The 19,644-nt window shown below is 35.3% G+C and overlaps 1 protein-coding gene and 1 long non-coding RNA gene across 2 annotated transcripts in view; one reads left to right on the top strand and one right to left on the bottom strand.

The window, feature by feature from the left end:
• The window catches only part of LOC149553850 (structure-specific endonuclease subunit SLX1-like), a 33,494-nt gene extending 16,534 nt beyond the window's left edge, over nt 1-16,960 (bottom strand). Inside the window, exons 1-2 of the mRNA XM_089789209.1 lie at nt 16,596-16,960; nt 812-950 (exon numbers count right to left, since the gene is read on the bottom strand). Coding sequence (XP_089645335.1) covers nt 812-950; nt 16,596-16,723 — 267 coding nt within the window. The 5' untranslated portion in view covers nt 16,724-16,960. The remainder of the gene's footprint in view (nt 1-811; nt 951-16,595) is intronic.
• Nucleotides 1-19,644, top strand: part of LOC149553849 (uncharacterized) — a 53,320-nt gene that overhangs the window by 1,544 nt on the left and 32,132 nt on the right. The window lies entirely within an intron of this gene.

The following is a 19,644-nucleotide window of genomic DNA, read 5'->3' as shown; positions in this document are numbered from 1 at the left end:
TAGCATATTAGAATAATTTTAAATAATGTGATGGTGTAATGCCTATTATTCTTATCTGTGATAGATTTTTGTAGTCACTCCTATGTAATTGAGGAAGTCTGGTTTGGCTGATTAATACCCTAGTACCAGTCATTCTTATCTGTGATAGATTTTTGTAGTCACTCCTATGTAATTGAGGAAGTCTGGTTTGCCTGATTAATACCCTAGTACCAGTCCGGTTTGAACTGGGTCCAGGTTCAAGTTTGTCTCACTTGGAGATAGATTAGGGTTCAAAGCCAAGTAGACTGGTTTGCTTGAGCCGAACCCAGGTCGAACTAAGGTCAAACCAGGGCAGACCCAGACAGACATAGTGCAAATAAGGTACATTTCCACTAAGAATCATTCTATAATTTAGTACAGGAAACTATTATTACAGAATTTGCATAAGATCTTTAACATTACAAAATTAAATTTCCTTAAGTTTACATATTTATTACATCAAATCAAACTAGCCCTCAAGATCTCTTGTAGTGAAATTTTTGTATCAAATTGCTGATAATGACCCCTATCTGATTACTTGCTGGGAATATTTTTCTATGTTTTTCTCCTGCAAGGGTTTTCATGTGAATTGTGTGTTTGTCTTGTATTCCTTATTGCTAGATCTTCCATCTGTGCCATTGTTGTGGATGATTAAGTTTTGAAATAATATTGGTGTGGTTAGTTAAGTTTTGAAAAAGAAAGAGGTTTCTGTTATGCTGATTCATCCAAATACTAGCATGATATGGTTGAATGAAGAAAATAATAAATGTATACATACTAAAGCCACTATTACCTGAAGCACAGAAACTTTAGATGGGAAACCATAAACCACAAGAATCATTTCCCAAGGTCGTTTCTTTTTGGTTCGATTGGCTCCACACTTTATTTCGCCATTATGCTGTCTTAATCGGCGGCATGGATCAGATGTAGACCTAGTTGCATACAAGAAAAACATCAAGATGCATAAATGCAACATTGTTCAGGATTATTAGAAAAGTGTATTTACTTCTGTTAAATAATAGGACATAATTACGACTATTAGCGACATGAAAAAAATATGAAATAGAAATATTATTTTAACATGCAACAACATATTTTAGCTCTACCTGTGAATGACACTATGAAATTGTGTATCGTTGTGAGTCTTCAGACTACGAAGGACACTATTGGCGAACTAAAAGCAAAATGTGAAAATCCATAGTTATCGTAGGTCTGAAGAGGTACATGTGGTAGCATCTAGCAATATGGAATAGCTCTTGACAGTTTATTAGGTGCAACAGAAAACAAAGGGCTGACATCTCTAAAATGGAACCACAATGCTCCATCTTGGAGGTTGGGTGCAGAAGTTCAGTAATTGGGAGGGATCGATCCATTAATGAAGTGTGACGAAAATTAATTAAGATGATGGCCTTGAACTGTTGGGGGAGGAGCACAATCTTTTGGGACTGCACTGTCAATCAAGCCTTACATTGTCATCTTGGCTATGGAGTCCTCAAGCTTGTCAAGACTTCATAACCCTTCATGTGAATCAGGCAAGTGTATTCCCTTTGTAAATTATGCCCATGAGGAGATATTATATCATGTATGTCATTGAATATATATCTTATCATTTGAACTAGTCTATGCTAGCATTATGTTGCACGCTGTTGAATTTAAGTTCTTGCATCCCATTTCATCATTCAGTCCTGATGACTGAGCCCTATGCAATGGATTTAGAATATCATTACCCTGATTGCAAGACATACACTACTTGCCCTTTTTGGATTCATTATCATTGTTTATTCCAAAGAAACTTTTTCCTTAACATTACAAATCATATAATATGATCATACTTGGATGCATATAAACTATCTTTATCATTTTTTGAGAAATCTTATCTCAGGGCAAAGGAGTTAACATTCTGTTCTTGTTGAAAGTTCTCACAGATAATATATCCTTATTGAGCATCGGAAAAATGCATCCGCTATGCATTTTTTTATTAAAATAATTATAAGATTGTCTCAAAGCATATCATCAATAGGAATGGACTTCTGATATCTTTACTATTATTTACTTTGAAGAATCTAGGATTTTCCGAGTATTGGAAGCTGTAAGGCATCACTCGTTATTATTGACATGTGTATGATTGATAAAGATTTCTAAGCTATTTGACCCCTTGAATAGGAAATAACTAGAGGATAAACGCTCCCCACATATTGCAGAGTTAAAATCTTATCTGGAGGAATGTTCAATGTGAATCTGCATATCATTGATATCATCCATAGTTTGTATCCTGATAAGTTGCTTTCAGATATGAAACAACAAACAATTATTCCAATCTTATTTGAACTCAATGTTCAAAACATCTTGACCATTCATTATCTAATACACTCTAAAAGGATGCCACCATATGAGCAGTGGCACTCAGTTAATATCTATCTGCATGTCAAATATGAACTTGCATAACAGTTATAATCTGATTTCTAGGTATGAAGTTGCATGTCAATGAATCTGAATACCGGCATGTGTTTGCATGTTAGTTATGAATCTGTATTCCTATTCTGAATCTATTTAACTATTAAGAATCTGAATACCAAATATGAATAGCTTATCAGTCATGAATCCTCATTGGTGTCTATGACATTCATTATTACTGCATGGTGGTCAAAAACACCCTAATCTTCTACCATTGAGCTTAACCTAAACTCACACCAGGAGTTGCCTCATAAGTTGGAAGTGTTTAATTATTTACTTAATCTAATATGATAAACCTGACAGTTCAATACTACTCTAACATGAATGTTTAACAATCCCTTGATTGGGCTAATCTATCATCAAAATATAACAATATGTCACCAATGGGTGTGTTGACTCAATTTCTAGAACACAATGGTTCAAACCTGATTAACTAGGTCATAAAGAAAGATATGAAAATCTGACAAAACTCTGGGAAGGGAATTCCATTCTATCCTAGAAAGGGAAAATAGAGAAGACTTCTTTTTTTGATCATACTTTAATGTTATAACAGTGGTAAACTATTGCGAAGGGAATCCTTGTAGATTGATCGTTAACCATGGAAATGATAAAGGTTCAGCTTATGCTCTAGTTACCTGATTTGCGCATCTGGGCCCCAAATTGGATCCGGGTCTGTGTCGGGTCTTGATTCGCGAACCGGTTTGTGCAAGTGTAATGATCCCATCTTTTGGCCTTCACGTTCTTCAAAGTCTAAGCGGAGGATAAGAAGAAATCAAATTAATTTTCTTATAAAGTCATTCCATTAAAAATTAAAAGGTGACTTTGTATTTAATTAATTTAATTATTAATTACAAGGGAGTAGCTTCTAGGGTATGAATTATTGGAAGGACGGAAGCCTCTCGTGATTTAATTAATTATTGCTAGGGAGGAATTTCTAGAGAATGCATTAATTATTGGAAGGAGGAAGCTTCTAGCTCTTGCAATTAATTAATGTTTTAGTTCCTTCTAGAAGGATGAAGAAAAGGATAAATAGGGCTGAAAGTCTCATTGCTGATCATCAGATAATTATAACTTGCATTTGATAAGAGCTTGGATGTGTGAATCACACTCCTTTTTGGGCAATAGAGGACGTTCATTCTCTGTTGTAACATTCTAGACGTCATTCCCATTACAGTGGTATCAGAGCTTACTTGCAAAGTGTTTCATGAAGTTATAACCGGCAGGTGCCCATTACAACAAGGTTCGGAATTGACCCCATGGATTCATTTGGATTCATAGACTGTGAATCTGGACGAATCCACAGGGTCAAATGCGGACCTTGCATGAATCCGTCATGAATCCACACAAATCCCTAGGGACCCACATGCCAAACGTGGAATGCATATAGATATATATAGACATGAATTTTGACGAATCAGTACGTGGAAAAATAAAAACTCACGAATCCATGAATCAGATTCTCGAACCTGGACCCAAATCGACAACTAAAGCTTATGCCAATGTGTACCAATCTTAGGTCAATCGACCAATAATGCCAGAAATGGACAAGAAGTCTTGTATGGGCCACAAAGACCTTAATGACTCAAAAAACACTCAATATGCAAGTTTGGTGGTCACAATGACACACAAAGTAAAGAGCTTGCATCTATAAAACATTGGCCAAGGTGGTACAATACTATGGGTGGTAGCCATCAGTCATTAGAACTAGTAGGGGAACTGGCTAGGAAGGTCACTTTGATAGGTAAAGATATCTATCGATTGATTGGCTATGACAGTTGTGGGTTCTGCATTAAGTCTTTGATGGCATGAAAATTGAATCCCATGTTTGCATCCGCTTCGGATGGGCAGGCCACTTCTGCGAGAAATTTGTGTGTGAGACCATTTAAAACAAGGTTGAAAGATCAATGGTTGGGTGGTAATAACCCTTGATGATACTCTTTTCTCCTAAAAAGATCAACTTTCCCCCTAAAGAGATCAAGAGCTCAAAGTAAAGTCACTCGAGATTGAACCTTCAAGCTTATCAAGTTCTAACATTGTGCTTTGGCAGTTATTTCAGTTAATGCTTTCTTTTATTCATTATTTAAGAAATGGAAAATTTGTTAATTTCCTCTTCACGTGAAATCAGGTTTTGAATTATTTCTCTTCGCATTAGAGAAATGGAGATTGTTAGTTAAACTAACTTTCATGTGAAGCTAGTTATTCAATAAATAAAATATCTCTCAAGTAGTAAACAAACCTTCAGTCATTCATGTTCATGTGAAGAGGATAGCAGTAACTTCTGTTATTTAGAATAGACGGTTTTTTAAATTTCCCATAGATTGTTCATTATTCAATTTTCTTATTTGGTAATTAGATTTGGTATGTTTCAAAGAATTATTGAAAGACAAAGAGCTGTCAAAATTGAATGTCTAAATGTCGTATGGCTTGAGAGCCAAGGAATGTATGAGCATTGAGCTATAATATTATTGTATAATCCGTTTACTTGTTCTATAACAAGTTTATTGCATGCTAACAAAAGAATACTTCATCACTATGTTATTAAGTTTAATTTTGTGGCTTAGTACTTCGACTTGCATTAAGTGGCATTAGAGCAGGGTGAAATTTGAAGAATATGGAAGGTCGGGTTTAGAGTCCAAAAGAGATTGTTGTAGAAATCATGAAGAGTTAAGAATCTGCAATTGTAGAGGTTCTGAGGAAACATGAAACATAGTGGAAGAGGTAGATAGGCCCCACAAACTGGAGATATGGCACATGTGGAAATGCCGAGACGAATCACAACTACACTGGATGCTACAAAAAGTACAAAACATAGAAGAATCCTATAGAATGAAGACGATGAAAAAGGAGGAGGTAATCAAGAATGAAGATTTCTATGTGCAAGTCTAGGATTGCCAACACACCTCATGTAGATCCAAGAAACTCGAACCTAGAGGAGTTGATAGAATAATTCTAAAAAATGGTTGAGTAATTTGACGAGAGTCTGTTAAGGATCCTAAGAGGGTAAACTTGTAGCTACAAGGTTGAAGGATGTGCATCTTAAGGTGGGATTATGTGCAAGTTGAAAAATAGAGAAAAAGAAAGGAGAAAATAAAACCTAGGAATTACTGGTAACTAATTTGAACACAAAGTTCTTACTAGTAGGTCATCACATTACCATATTCAAGAATTTGTAGAACCTTAGGAAAAATGAGAGGAGTGCACAAGGAATTTCACAAACAAAACATCAAAGGTGGATACACTGAGGATAACGTTGATGTTAAGGCGGTCTCAAGGTGTGTTAATGGATTGCATTATTCTATAAAAGATGAAATTAGCATGGAAAGAAAAGATTGAAAAAGGTAGAAGAAAAGAGCTCTAGAACAAAATATAACCCTAGGGAAAGAGGTAAATCCACAAGAGGTAGAGGAGAATATAACCCTAGACATAGCTATTAGGATGGCAATAATTTCTCAAACTAGTGGCCAAGGAGGTAGATGAAGGTGTGGTTACCTTAGAGGTAGAGGAAATTTTATAAAATAAAGAGGAGAGAATTTAGTGTAACGTATTTGTAGTTTGGATGGACTAGACATGGGGCATTTGGATGTCCTCAAGCACAACAGAGCAATGGGAAAGGAGAAAAGCCAAGAGTTTACATCGCAACAAGCTAAGTGTTTAGCTTGACTAAGATTTGGAGAAGAATTTGAAGATGGAGAATCCTTGATGTTGATTAGAGTTCTTTTGAAACCAGAAAAGGTGCAAGGAGAACGAGAAAGAAAAAATATGTTTAGAACTAGATGTAACCCTAGAGGAATATGTTTCAACGTCATTGTGGATAATGGCAGAACTGACAATTGAATATTAGGGAAATGGTGCAGAAATTAAACTTGACGAGCTTGAAACACCCAACGCTCTACATGAATTTGTGGTTGCAAAGGGTACAACAGTTGTTGGTAAGCGAACAATGCTTAGTCAACTTTCATATTGGGAATCATAGGGATGAGATCATGCATGATATAATGCACATGGATGCATGTCATATTCTATTGGGCAGACCTTTGCAATGTGATAGGTGGGTCATTCATGATAGAAAAGGAAACTGTTGTAAGTTTAAGGAGGGAAAAAAATATTTGTTGAAACTTGAAGGGTAACAATGAAGAGGCTGAGAAAACCAACAAAGTTTTTCTAGGGACTGGAAAATAATTCTTGAAGGATACAAGAAAGGAGAATTTATGTTTTGCCTTCCTACCTAGGTTGGGACATCAGAGAAAAGGGAAGAAGTTGCCATGGAAGTCCAAGAAATTTAGAATGACTTCACATAAATTCCAATGGATTATCTCTGATGAGAACCATAAGCCACCACATGGATTTGATTTTGGGTGCTAACCTGCCAAATAAGGCACCTTACATAATGAAACCAATGCAAAATAAACAAGTAAACAAACAAGTACAAAGAGTTATTGGATAAAGGACTTATTAGAGACTCTTAGTCCATGTGTTGTGTTTGTTGTACTCACACCAAAGAAGGATGGGAAATGGAGAATGTACATGGATTCAAGGGCTATAAATTAGATAACCTTAAGTATAGATTTCCATTGCCTTAGATGACTTGATGGATCAATACTGATGTTGGTATTTGCAATACTTCCCCAGTAAGATACTCAAAGGAACAAAGTATCCTTACACAACAAAAAACATAATTAGACACAAATATGAAATACCCAAGTTAAACATACAATCAATCAAATAGTTTGAAACGATGTTATAACAGATTAAAAAAAAACTATAATTATAGAGAAAAGATGCATGGCTTCAACCACAAGGAAATCATGAAGAGAATCATAAACAAATCACCTGAGTTGATTGAAAGATCAGCTCAAAGAACAACACATTGATTGGAATGTTTAATATGCATGAGAAAGAGATCGACACTCTTCATGAGCCTCTATGAAGATGAGAGAGCTGATGCACAACAACTGTGTTTACCACTTTTCCTTCATTTCAAGTAAAGAAGAGAACATTCCAAGAGCGATGGATAACAAAAGCTTCCCAGCTCCTCGTATTAAACATTACTTGACATTGCATTCTGTTCAACCTTCTGTGGTACAAACTAAGAAAAATAAAATCCAGGGCCTTCTGAACTTTCCCAACATGCATGATATTTCATATGGATATGCGGAACAAGCTTTATAAACTTCATGAAAAGAAGATAGAAGATGCATGCCTCAAACATAAAAATTGACTAGTGTCCTCAATGCCTAGGAGAGCTTGCACACAAAGATCTCCCTATTTCTCCCTCCAGAATGCAACTTCTTGTACGTGCTTGATCATATTGGAATCTGTGGCTTCCTTAGCCTTGCCCAAAAAAGCTTCCAGCTTGACTGTCTTTAGGATGACAAATTTTAATTGAACTTCCTTAGTCATGTCCTGGTAATGGCTCACATCCAGCTATAGAATTACCGTTTACTGCTCAGCTTTGACCTGAATGCTAGTGCTGATGGATTAAAGCAGACAAAGATCTTATTCAGTAACGTGCCCTTGCAAGAGTTGTACCATGTTTCTATATATACTATTTCCTTTTTTGTTTGTTGTAGATATCGGACCGAGCACCATCAAAGACAATGGCGCACCAACCAATACACAGATGACTACCAAAACTTGTAACAAGCAATAAGGATGACACAAAAGTCTGTTTCATTCAAACAATCCATATGCAGTACTAAATTGCCATAAATTATCTCTTGTCCACTCTGTTGCACTGATATGATCTGGCAGATAAAAACCCCAATTCAATCAACCACATAAGGACATGCAAGGCTTGAGCTGACAATCAAGTTATGATCACAAGAAATCTCCATGTGTGGGTTTTTTGGAGAGGGGACGATCCTTTTGTCACACTGCTATAAATCACACAATGATTTCCTACAGATATACATGACAATGAACAAAGACTCCTGCTAAAATCATCCCAGAATTGCCCTCTACAAACAATAATGTCCTTTACTAAAATGAATGATGACATGCCCCCAACACAAAATGCCTTCCACTAGCATATCATCCAAAATACTCAGCATCCTGAAACAAGAAAACTGAAGACACTTAGATTTCTTGATGTTATATACTTGAACAGACGACAATTATCAAAATGTGTCGTTCCATTTTTTAATTGCCATGACACATGTATACGTGATGGTTACTAATAAGGAGCTGATTTATGACATGGAGTCAAAGACTCTTCATTCTCTTTAATGATCAATACCAAACAACACAATACATCATATGGACAAACCATTCATCAATTAAGACTTCAACAGCCACAAACGTCTATAGTTACAATGATGATGACACTACATCTGATGTAGCTCTTCAACCATCAAGAATTAAGGCTCTTTTGTAATCAATGATCATGTAAGTCTCTTCAGATACATGCTGGTGTCTCTTCAATGATCAACAGTTATGAACCAAGAGACCCTTTGAATTCCAATTGCTACGCACACATAATCTTCTTTCATTTTTTATTGTTGACGTAATGAATGGATGACTATATGAAGCTTGACTGCTGCAGTACACAACCTGATGATAGTTACAAAGACTGACCATCCATATCCCAACATTGAAGTCTCTTCATGATCTTCAGTGATTGGAATAAAATAGATTAAACTTGACAAATAGGTGAACCGATCAAAGAGGAAGACTCTTTGCAGTATTAGTTCATTCAACTACAAGGAAGGAATCGTGTTCATAGCAGTAGAGAATTCACCATCTTTACATAGCATTGTACTGATGCAATCATAACAGGTGTGCAGATAGCTCCTGCAGCTACCAAACTTCAACACAACTGTCCATAATAATATTAAAATGTAAATGCTATAACTAAACTACTAACAAGTAAACATAGAAGTTCATAATAAAATATAACTGTCCATAATCAGTATATGGTATGTCTTAAGAGTGTAAACTAGTAAACGTGATGCCATAACCTCCTCTTTTAACTATTGTTCACTCCTTGACCAGCTGCTCTTCTCCTATGTGAGTGTGAAAATGAATTTCTTTTTCCTATGTTGCATGGGTACTTGTACCCATGCCCCTAGGATGCATATCGGGTATATAAACCTAAATACGGGGTACACAGTGGGTACTTTGGGGAGCATCATAGCTAAGGACCTTGATTAAGATTTCTGATTTTTGTTTCAGTTTTTTGTTTGCATATCAGTTTTCTGTTTATCAAGCTTAATTCAATATGTAATCAGTTTAAAAGTTTGATATAATATTGATTAACAATACAATTTAGCACTGTTGAAGTCAGAAGTTAATCACTATTATATGATTTTTGATCTTCTTGTTCATGTTTAAAATTTGACCTATCAATTATGCATATAAACATTTAGCATATATTATTGTTACAAACAATTGCAAATCTGAAACTGAAAAAAATACATAACATCTGCAAACTTTATCATTGTTCTTGATTTGAAAACTCATTGTCATGACTCATATTTTCAGATTTTCTATAAAATATGAAATTATATTAAAAAAATTGAGGTATCCAAGCACACCCGTCCCCTATTTTGGAAAATAGTTGTACTTGCACATGTAGCCGTAGCCGTAGTCAAAGTACCCAAGAACCTCCACACCCATACAACCTTGTCTTTTTCATTTTTTTCGGTTATTTTATGCTTAGATTAAAATGTGATTTGGGTGTCCTTTGGGTTTAGTTTGTTAAATGTACAACATAGCACAAAATTTCAAGAAATCAGTCAATTTTGAAGTTGTATATCAAGCAAGAAATGGCTCTGTATTTTGTATATCGTTTTTTACAAGATATCTAATGTACTTCAGCTAGCTAGTTACTGTATAGTACCAGTTTAAGTACTGTACAGAAGATTTTTGTCATGATATAGCATCAGGTTATAATATTTCTTGAGGTGGTATATGTTGAACTGATTAAGTTGTATGGGCTTATTGATGTTTGATAGCTTCTGTTGGATAGACATATATATAATAATATGTGATTGTTGCATTTGGAAAACAAACACCAAGAAGGCAGCGCTATTACATCTGCAAGTGATCCTCAGAAAAAAAGAGCATGATATCAGAGTCAAGTTCCTTCTATAAAGCCTAACAGCTTGAAGGCAGATCAACACGTATTGAAGAAACATTACTGATAGTACATGGATGGGTTAGAGACCTTGCCGAGGCATTTATGCTATGGCTGACGAAAACATATAAAGAAAAGAGAATTCTAAACCAATCGGGAGGAATACCCATATATTCAGAGAGAAGATAGAATAAGAAAAATTGTCCATGTTAAAAGAATGAATTCTGCAAAAGACACTGAAATATATCAAAGACAATTATACATAGCAACCACAACATGCATATCGAAGATATACTGCAGAATGTACACAACAATCTTTATTATTATCATATTAACATGGATGGTATTATAAATACTGCAAAGATCATACTGAAAGAGACACAGCAACTTTCAGATCATTGGCCGAGTATATATATTATATCACAAGCATTGAAATCACAGTATATATATTACTGCAGAGAATAATTAAGATTGCAGCATATGTATATTTTATCACAGAGGATAATTGATATATTGGTCTTAACAATTAAGAGGTCATCGCTGCATGATTGATGAAGACTTAGAAACAGTGAAAATCGAATACATACTCCAAGATGACAAACTTTCCATCCATACAATTGTTTGATAAACCCAAGGGATGAGACTTGATTCTACCACAAATAGAATTTGCTTACAGTAATACAATGAACAAGAGTATTGGTAGGTCAAAATTCCAAATTGTATATGGAGGTAGTCTGAAGACTGTGCCAAAATTGACGAAGATGAACCAGGGTAGCATGACAAGTGCTAAGGCAAAATATTTTTACAAAGCATAATCAAGAACCTACATGAAGTAAGGGAGCACATCAACAAGATGAACAAGCAGTATAAGTTGAGGCTGATCATAAGAGGGGACATAAGGAGCTTGAAGTTGAAGATGAGGTGATGATGTGTTTGAGGAACAAAAGATTTCTGAAGGGACAATAAGTTGAAAATGAAGAAGATTGGTCCCTGCAAGATTTCAAAGAAGCGCGATTCAGGGAATGCATATGAGTTAGATTTGCTAGAAGGAATTAATATTTCCCTTGTTTTCAACTTTGCAGATCTAATAGAATATCATCAAAGTGGAACAAAGCACTGTAAGATTCCAAAACCTACTTTAGTGAAGGAAGATATTGAAGCAATCTTGGATAGCCTCAAGGGGAGGAGTAGTAGAAATAAACAATAGGGAGAATATTTGGCGAAATGGAAGGGCATGCCTGTAGAAGACTCAAAATTGCTATCTAGGTAGAGGTTGATCATTTGGGTTTTCTTTCACCAACTGAGAAGTGATAGGGTCACCTTCCAAATTACCCTGGGTGTCTTATGTAGGAGCATCCAACAATGTCAGGGCAGTCCCACATCACCAAAAATACTAGTTGTAGCTAGTTTATATTTGATGTTTTTAAATTCCTGGATACCCATTTGAGCAAAATAGAGATTTCGACTCTCAAAACCCATTGCTATATTTTTGGGTCAATTTCCTATTTTTTAGGAAGTTGCTATTTTTAGGGAATTCATGCTATTTTGTAGTAGGGCTTGAATTATAAGGTGAACAGGGACATAATTGGATACAAAAGCTTGTTTCATATAGAATTACACATTTTGGAAAATGAATCAGGTCAAAATCATATCATGTTTAAAAGTTATTGAAGTTTCAAGTTTCATAAAAACCTTTGGAGTCAAACTTGAGGCACTAAACGGTCCCTTACAATCTTGAAAATGGGAGGATGGCCATATGCCATTTATAGGTCTATAGAGCACTCAATGAGCTTTCTGGCTATGTAAACAGTTCATCAATCGGAGTCTTGGATCAAAAGTTATGCCTTTCAGAAGTTGGAACACTTTTTTGAGAACTGCCTATTTTGCATGTGGTTCAAAGCTGAATTACAATCCTTTTTTTTCTCGTTCAATTGCCAAATTAGCAAATGTAAATTGCATTCTGGGTTCCAACCCCAGAAATAGGTTATTTAAGATGCATCTTCAAGGTGGGAAGACAATCTTTTGGGAAGGAAGATATTGTAGGAAAAAGGGTTTCTAGAACCTGATAATATTGTAACCTATGAGCCATGTAGGTTGTTTACTGAAGGTAAGCATGTAATAAGAATCTTTATTCAAATAATAGAAAGTCTCTTTCTTTTTGTATCCTTTTGTACTTGTGAGTTGTGCCTTCATCACTTGGCTAGGAGTTCTCTATGCCATTGTCCTTTTATCAATAATGAGAAACTCCTAAGAACCTTGGTTCTAAACTAGAGCTCACAAAGTTTGGAGTTGGATATATGACATTTTTATTCCTTTTCAACACGATCCTTTCTCGTGCCATATGTTTTGTTGGGCGACTAGCCCTTCCATTTTAATTGTTTCAATATACGATGCCTAAATGGTAAAAATTCTCTTTAGTATCTGGAAAGATAGTAAATCAACTCTCTTTTCAATATGTTCGGCTGATGTTCACTTTTCTCTATATAATAAGCTACATTTTTACTCCTAATGCGCTTATGCAAATCAAGGTTAACCTCACAAGGTTGCACTAGAAGTTGCACATCTACAAAGAGCTCCTTGATCATTGGGGTAATGCTCCCAATACCATTGCCAAATTTGTAGGCCCCTTATATCTCCACCTCATGGGAATATGCAAGGCTGTGTTCAATCTGCCAAATGAGATCAAGTATCCCAAACTCAGGCTCTCGGGATCATGCTACTCACAAGTGGTCTAAACCTTCTTGGTCATTCTGCCTATTCTCATCGGTGTTGTACTCCTGGTTGGTTGGATTTTGACAAGTTCTTTGCTTAGAACTGGCAATTTCCACTATTTGTGCTTGACATCCTATTAATGACAACTAAGAGGAGAAAGGCGCTCTTTCTAGTTGGGAGCCTATTTGATGATTCCAACCCCCCTAAAATGGGGTAAACCTAATGACTATGATTCCCCTCTTTGTGTTGCTCTTGTCACTTTACAACTTTATTTATTTTGCTCTTAGCCATTCTTTTATGTTTTCATATTTTTTATGGTCTAGACTTTGAGAGTGTGTCTTTCTACTACCCACCTTTTTTGGTGGGTGGTGTATTATTATCTTTTTAGTTAATAAAATCTGATAAAGGCTTATTCATCAAAAAATAAGGGAAGAACAAAAAGGAAACCAGGTGGCATTGCTTACCTTAAAGGGAAGAATATGCTGATGAGAACAGTTGGGCAGGCAAAACAAACAACTTCTGTCACTTGTCACCCCAATTCTTGATGTCTATTTTCATGTTCAGTTTATATACGTGCTTAAGTGCCTAAGACCTTTAAAAGCCTCGTTTTTGTTTATTCTCAGACTGATTTCTTTTGAGATTGTGAAGCAGCCTAGGGTTTTTCTCCCTCTCCCTATTTCTGTACAATAAGCTGTAACATGCTACTATGAATTTAAGTAGAGGTTTATGAAAAAAAAAAAAAAAAAAAAAAAAAAAACCAATTAACATGTAGAATTCAATTTTCCATGAAAATTTCCACATGTTGAGTCAAGCTTTGAAATATGTCTCAAGGAAATCCTAAGTGCATATGTTACTATGCAGTGACAGAAGTATTAGAAATTGAGGGGCTGTAAATCTTGTTTCTTATACCAGCACAGGTCACTGTAGCACAAACACAGCTGAGGTAAAAGGGCCTTCACTGCAACCTCATGTATTGCAAAGAAATCATCTTTATTAAGGATCTAATTTCAAAAGTTATTGCTAGTTCATGAATAACTATAGGGATAAGGCAGAAAATTAGTTGTTAGGTATGCCAATAAAGGAGGACCACAATTAGCATGGCTGTTTTATCCAACCGTGTTAACAGAATAGAATCTCCAAACCAATAACAAGATGGATTTCCTTCCTAAAGGAGTGCTTATTATGCAAATTTGGAGTATAAAGGTAATCATGAGTTGAGACGGGCACAATAAATGTGACATGTTTTAACAGAAACAGAGGCAATTGAAATGTTAGCCAATTATGCAGATGGTGACCAGTTACTCTATATGCCAACAATCTAAACAAATGTAGGCATTAGATTTTGGAGTCTAGTTTTCCTGGCTTGTTTATATTTCTTAGTTTGCTGGTTGGTTATGTGCAGTGACAATGAGATAGAAAGGCAGTTGTGGTCAAGGTTATCATAAACTAGAAAATTCAGGGAGAAAAACACTATAAATTAGAATTAGGTATGCAGAGGAAGCAATTTTAGTTTTTAAATAATAATTCTCAAAACAGAGAAAGCTCAAATTGTCCATACCTGAAAAATATATTTTTGTCATAATATATGATCAAAATTATATATTAACTGAAAATATCAACATAGAAAATATCTGCAGAATGTAAGTAATTTCTGTCACTTCTCTGCCTCAAGGAATGTGCAAGTATCAACTCATGTTATAGACAAGGACAATGAACACTCATGGAGATTATTTCCAACCACATAAAACCTTGATGATTAAACAGAAATATTTTCTTGCTCACAGAAGCAAGGAGACAATCCTGCACCTTGAACTGGTCTGAACCGGATGTGCGGTAGATGATGGTGATTTTTAGAATTCCCCATTGATCTATCACATAGAATTCAAGGGAATAGAATAACAATGGAAGGAGGTTACAGACGGTACAAATGTGGCAAAGTAACTGCTCTAGTCATGACCCAGGACACCGAAGATTAGAATTGGGCATTTAAGAACTTTAAGGTGTTTGTGCTAGGGTAGACATAGATGACAAAAGCATAGAAATTGTAATATACCCTAAAAAACATAGTAATATGAGAGGGCGTGGCAATTACTATACTTTTTCAGGAGGGTGAAATTCGGGTGCGCAGGATTCTGTAACACCAGACTTGAGAAGATATAAGCAAATAGCAAAAAGTTGTGGCTACAATTGAACTCGGAGAAACAGTGCAAGTGATGGTCCAGATCAAACAATTTAAGCGCCTATTATGAATCTTAAGTTGAACAAAAATGTGAACTCACTTGAGAACAATTTGAAGGAGATCCATTCATTTCTAAATTGTCAATTTTGAGCAGATAAAATTATAAAATTGAACATAGACGTCATGAATGTGAAAGCTACACTTGACCGGAGAGGCACATCCATAAAAGTTTCGGTCTCCCATGTTCTGGATTAAACAGTATGTCAATAACAACGTCCAAAATGGCAGCTTATGAGAGATCCACAAAGGCACCAAGTAGCTCCATGAGGCAAAATTGAAAACGGTTACAAAGCAGGATAAGCTGCAATTGGAAGATATATTTCAAGAGAAATGCCGTCCTGTCGTGTCCATGATTGAGAAAATCATGTGATGATAAGGTCCATACGCTGCAGGACACTATTGGCTCGCTTGAGAATAAATTGGGGGAGATCTAGAAATTCAAGATAATTGTTCAAGCGGATGATCTTGAACTTAGATGCAGAGGAGGAGAAATACGACGGATGCAATGAATCGAAATCTAGATGGGGATCATGTATGTTTGAGTCATCATCATCGAGAAGTGGCTGATTTTCGTAACATATTTTAAAAAGTAGATTCATCAATAAGCCAGTTTTCTGAAATAAATGTTCCATCGTATCTAATATAACCAATTCAGGAAATGCAATTCCAAACGGAATTTTTCAGTAAATGCAGAAAATAGATTTATCGCTCGTCCAAAAAAAACAATTCCACTGTGCAAACTTGCTGCAAACAGATAGGAGTGCATTGCACAATAGATGCGATACAGATTTGGGTAAGACATATGACATAAAGTATGAATAAATATATATATCTTCTAAGCCAGGATGACAATTGAGTATGGGATTCTGTCGTGGCATCCAATAATCATCAATTGGATCCACTTATTTTTTCGTGATTTAATATCACTGTTTGCGGATCAGTTTCAGCTAAATTCTAATATAGGAGATAATTCATTCCTTCATAATTGTACTTATCCAGTATGGCCTTTGCTAACCATAATATGAAAAATGAATTACTAGAAACAAACAGATGAAATTGACAAAAACCCATTATGTCAAATCATAATCGAAAATTTACCCTATGTAGCTGGTTCCTGCGAAACCAGGGCTAAGGGATCGGAGCAAGTAGCATCCAAAGAAAGCAGGCTTATCGCTGCTACAGTTTTTTTCCTCTTCCTGGATGCAGGCTGTTGTCTGTATATCCATTTTCGTTAAGTCTAGTTATGATATTGAGATGTGGATTTAAGATTTTTGCCTTCAGCAGATACAAGCCTCTAATTTGCCATCCTCAAGATTTTCCTTCTTGATTCAGGTATCAATCAATCTGAAATTTCTTAAGGATGATTCATGACTCTATAAACTTTTATAATGCGGATTTCCTCTCGACCGTATGGTGTCCAGGCCTGGGGTCTATCGAAGGGGATTCTTGAAAAATTGCCAATATTTTAAAATTGGTTGAATTTTTTATTCTTCAGCTTAAAAGTTTAAAAAACAATATTAGGCAGTCTCATTAATATAATATTTTGTCTTATATATTTTGTTCATTATATATATATATATATATATTAAATTGAAATTAAATGTACAACAAGTTCTACAAAGCATTTGGTTAAGCTTCTATCTAAAAGAACATGTCTTATGAAGAAAATAAATTTTTACATAATCATTTGGAATCTTCTTTATGAAAATAAGGGTCCTTATGGTTTAGGGCTGTATATTTTATGAAAAAATTGTTAGGCCTAGAATTTGCTCCACCAACTTAAAAAAATTATTTGTAAAAATATAATTTTTTGACATAACAAATTTTAGAAGGGAAATCAAATTTGTCTAATTCTTTTCTAAGTAAAACTCAAAGACAAAAGTCTATTATTTTGTATTGAATTTCATATAAGTACAGAGTTACATCGAGTAAGAATTTGGAATCTTAGAACGAAAAGTGATAGAGGATGCTAGTGCTTATAAAAAAAGTTTTATATCAAAGAGAGATTGGATGTGCAACTACATATTAAAGGAAACAATCATCATCTAGATCATCAACAACATTTGGTAGATCAGAATCAAAGGCATTGGTGATAGAGGAGACAACATTAATATTGAGGATCTTTGTGTTTTTGATCCATTGGTCCATCATGTGAGAGGTACTAGCAATTGTGCCAACTCCTTCTCTACTCCTTTGTCCACTATCCTTTAGTCGTTGAATGAAATAGGCCAAGGTAGGTAATGCCGAAATCATCTTTGTCTCGGGTTGCAGTATAATCATATGCAATTTCCTTTTTCTCTACTATTGCTTTGCCTTCTTTAGGATTCACAAAAATTTACTTTCCTTCATTTTGATAATGTTTGTGACCAACAAAGCAACATCAGTATAAATGAGTCTTCAAAGAGACCTAGTAAGGTACCTAGCCTTCCCTACAAACACATAATTATTCCTAATTTTCTAAATGTTCCATAACAAAATAGATGAAAAAATAGACTAGAAGGTGCATAGAATTTGTTGCTATCAACAATACTTCCAAATACTATATTATGCAAAAAGAAATCTATTATAAACCAAACCAAAAAGGCTCTAGATTTCTTTTGCAAAAGTACAGTCAAAGAAAACAAGGTGTACAAATTCATCCATTCTATAGACAAAGTTGGGTTCCCCTCCTAGTTTTTTGAAGAGCAATTTGTGTAGGAGAAGGCACCAAAGAAAGTAGGACAACTTCGGTTCATCCAAATGATATACAAACACTTTCTCCAAAATAGAGGGCAAGAGATTAAGGTTCCACTCAAGGTTCAAATGGTTAATAATGTTATGAGTAAGCAAAGAATATATGTACCTAGCTTAGACCAAGTGGAGGGGAGTATTGTCTGGCTGACACAGATTAAAGGAACAAAGTTCTTGAGAGCAACAATTTATATGAAGGCCTAGGCTAGATAGGGCAGAGCCAAAGACATAATAGGTTCTCCATAGAGTGATTGGGATGACAAAATCCTTCATCAACACATTCCAAGGTATAAGTTCTATGTCTCTGATATTTTCACAAAAAATCTTGATACCTTTCACTACCCATTTCTTAGCAGAAGAACCTTGAAGTATTGCAAGATAATAGCCACTGTATTTTTAGTTCCACATACAAAATGGTTTCCTTTGGAACATCCCTTAGTAATGAACTGTCTGACATACCTCCATCCCTTCCAAATTGATTTAAACACATTTGATCCCCAAACTTTCACATTGCAATCATAGTGTGGAGATCAAATATGTTGAAGCTAGTCCAAATTTGGCTTTACAAGGATGTGTAAGAGCATTATTGTTTCTAACAAGTTTTTTCCATGGTCTTTCTGCCCCATGCCTCCCAACTCCTTGCTCTTGGTACACCAATCCAATTAACAACATGGGTTTTCTTACTCCCTTTTCCATCAGACCATAGGTAATCTCTTATTATCTTTTGTAAGAATCCAAATTAATTCTGGTTAAACAACCAGGTTGAGGAGAAGTAAATAGAGTAGAAGGACAAGATTTTTTGGCATACTTGCATTCTCTTAGCAAGAGAAAGAATTGTTACTTTATTCATTTAGTTTTTTAAGAATCTTCTCTTTAATCGAAAGCCACATATAATTGATATTTGAATTCACTACAAATGGGATGCCAAGATATTTGACTATATTATTAGGGCCTCCCCAACCAATAACATATTTTTTCCACCACATTGGTGGGTTGTCATCCCACCCTAGTAATATTGATTTGGAAAAGGAGACTTCGCTACTAGAGGCCAAATAGAACAAGTCCACTTTATTCATGAGATACACCAAATTTCTCTCTTGTAACTTGATCAAGATGCTAGTGTCATCAACAAATTGTATGTTTGAAGTCTCTTCATCATTCGATAATATAATACCCTGTACTTTAGGCGAGAGAGACTCATCCCTTAAGAGGTAGTGGAGAGAGTCTATAATTATAACAAATAGGGAAGGGACGACAAGACACCTTTGCCTGATGGGTCTGGATAGATAAAAAAATTCAGATCTCAAACCAATTATTTTAATTGTAGCCATTGTGTGACATAAAAGAGTAGATACCATATTGCAAAAGGAAGGTGAGAATCTAGTGCTTCTTGCATCGTTAAAATGAAGCTCCATTC

Source organism: Cupressus sempervirens, chromosome 6, assembly GCF_028749045.1.
Source record: "Cupressus sempervirens isolate cs-2001-9-10 chromosome 6, ASM2874904v1, whole genome shotgun sequence".
NCBI classification, from domain to species: Eukaryota; Viridiplantae; Streptophyta; class Pinopsida; order Cupressales; family Cupressaceae; genus Cupressus; species Cupressus sempervirens.
Note: the sequence above shows the minus strand (reverse complement) of the source record. Positions and strands in the feature narration are given on the sequence as shown.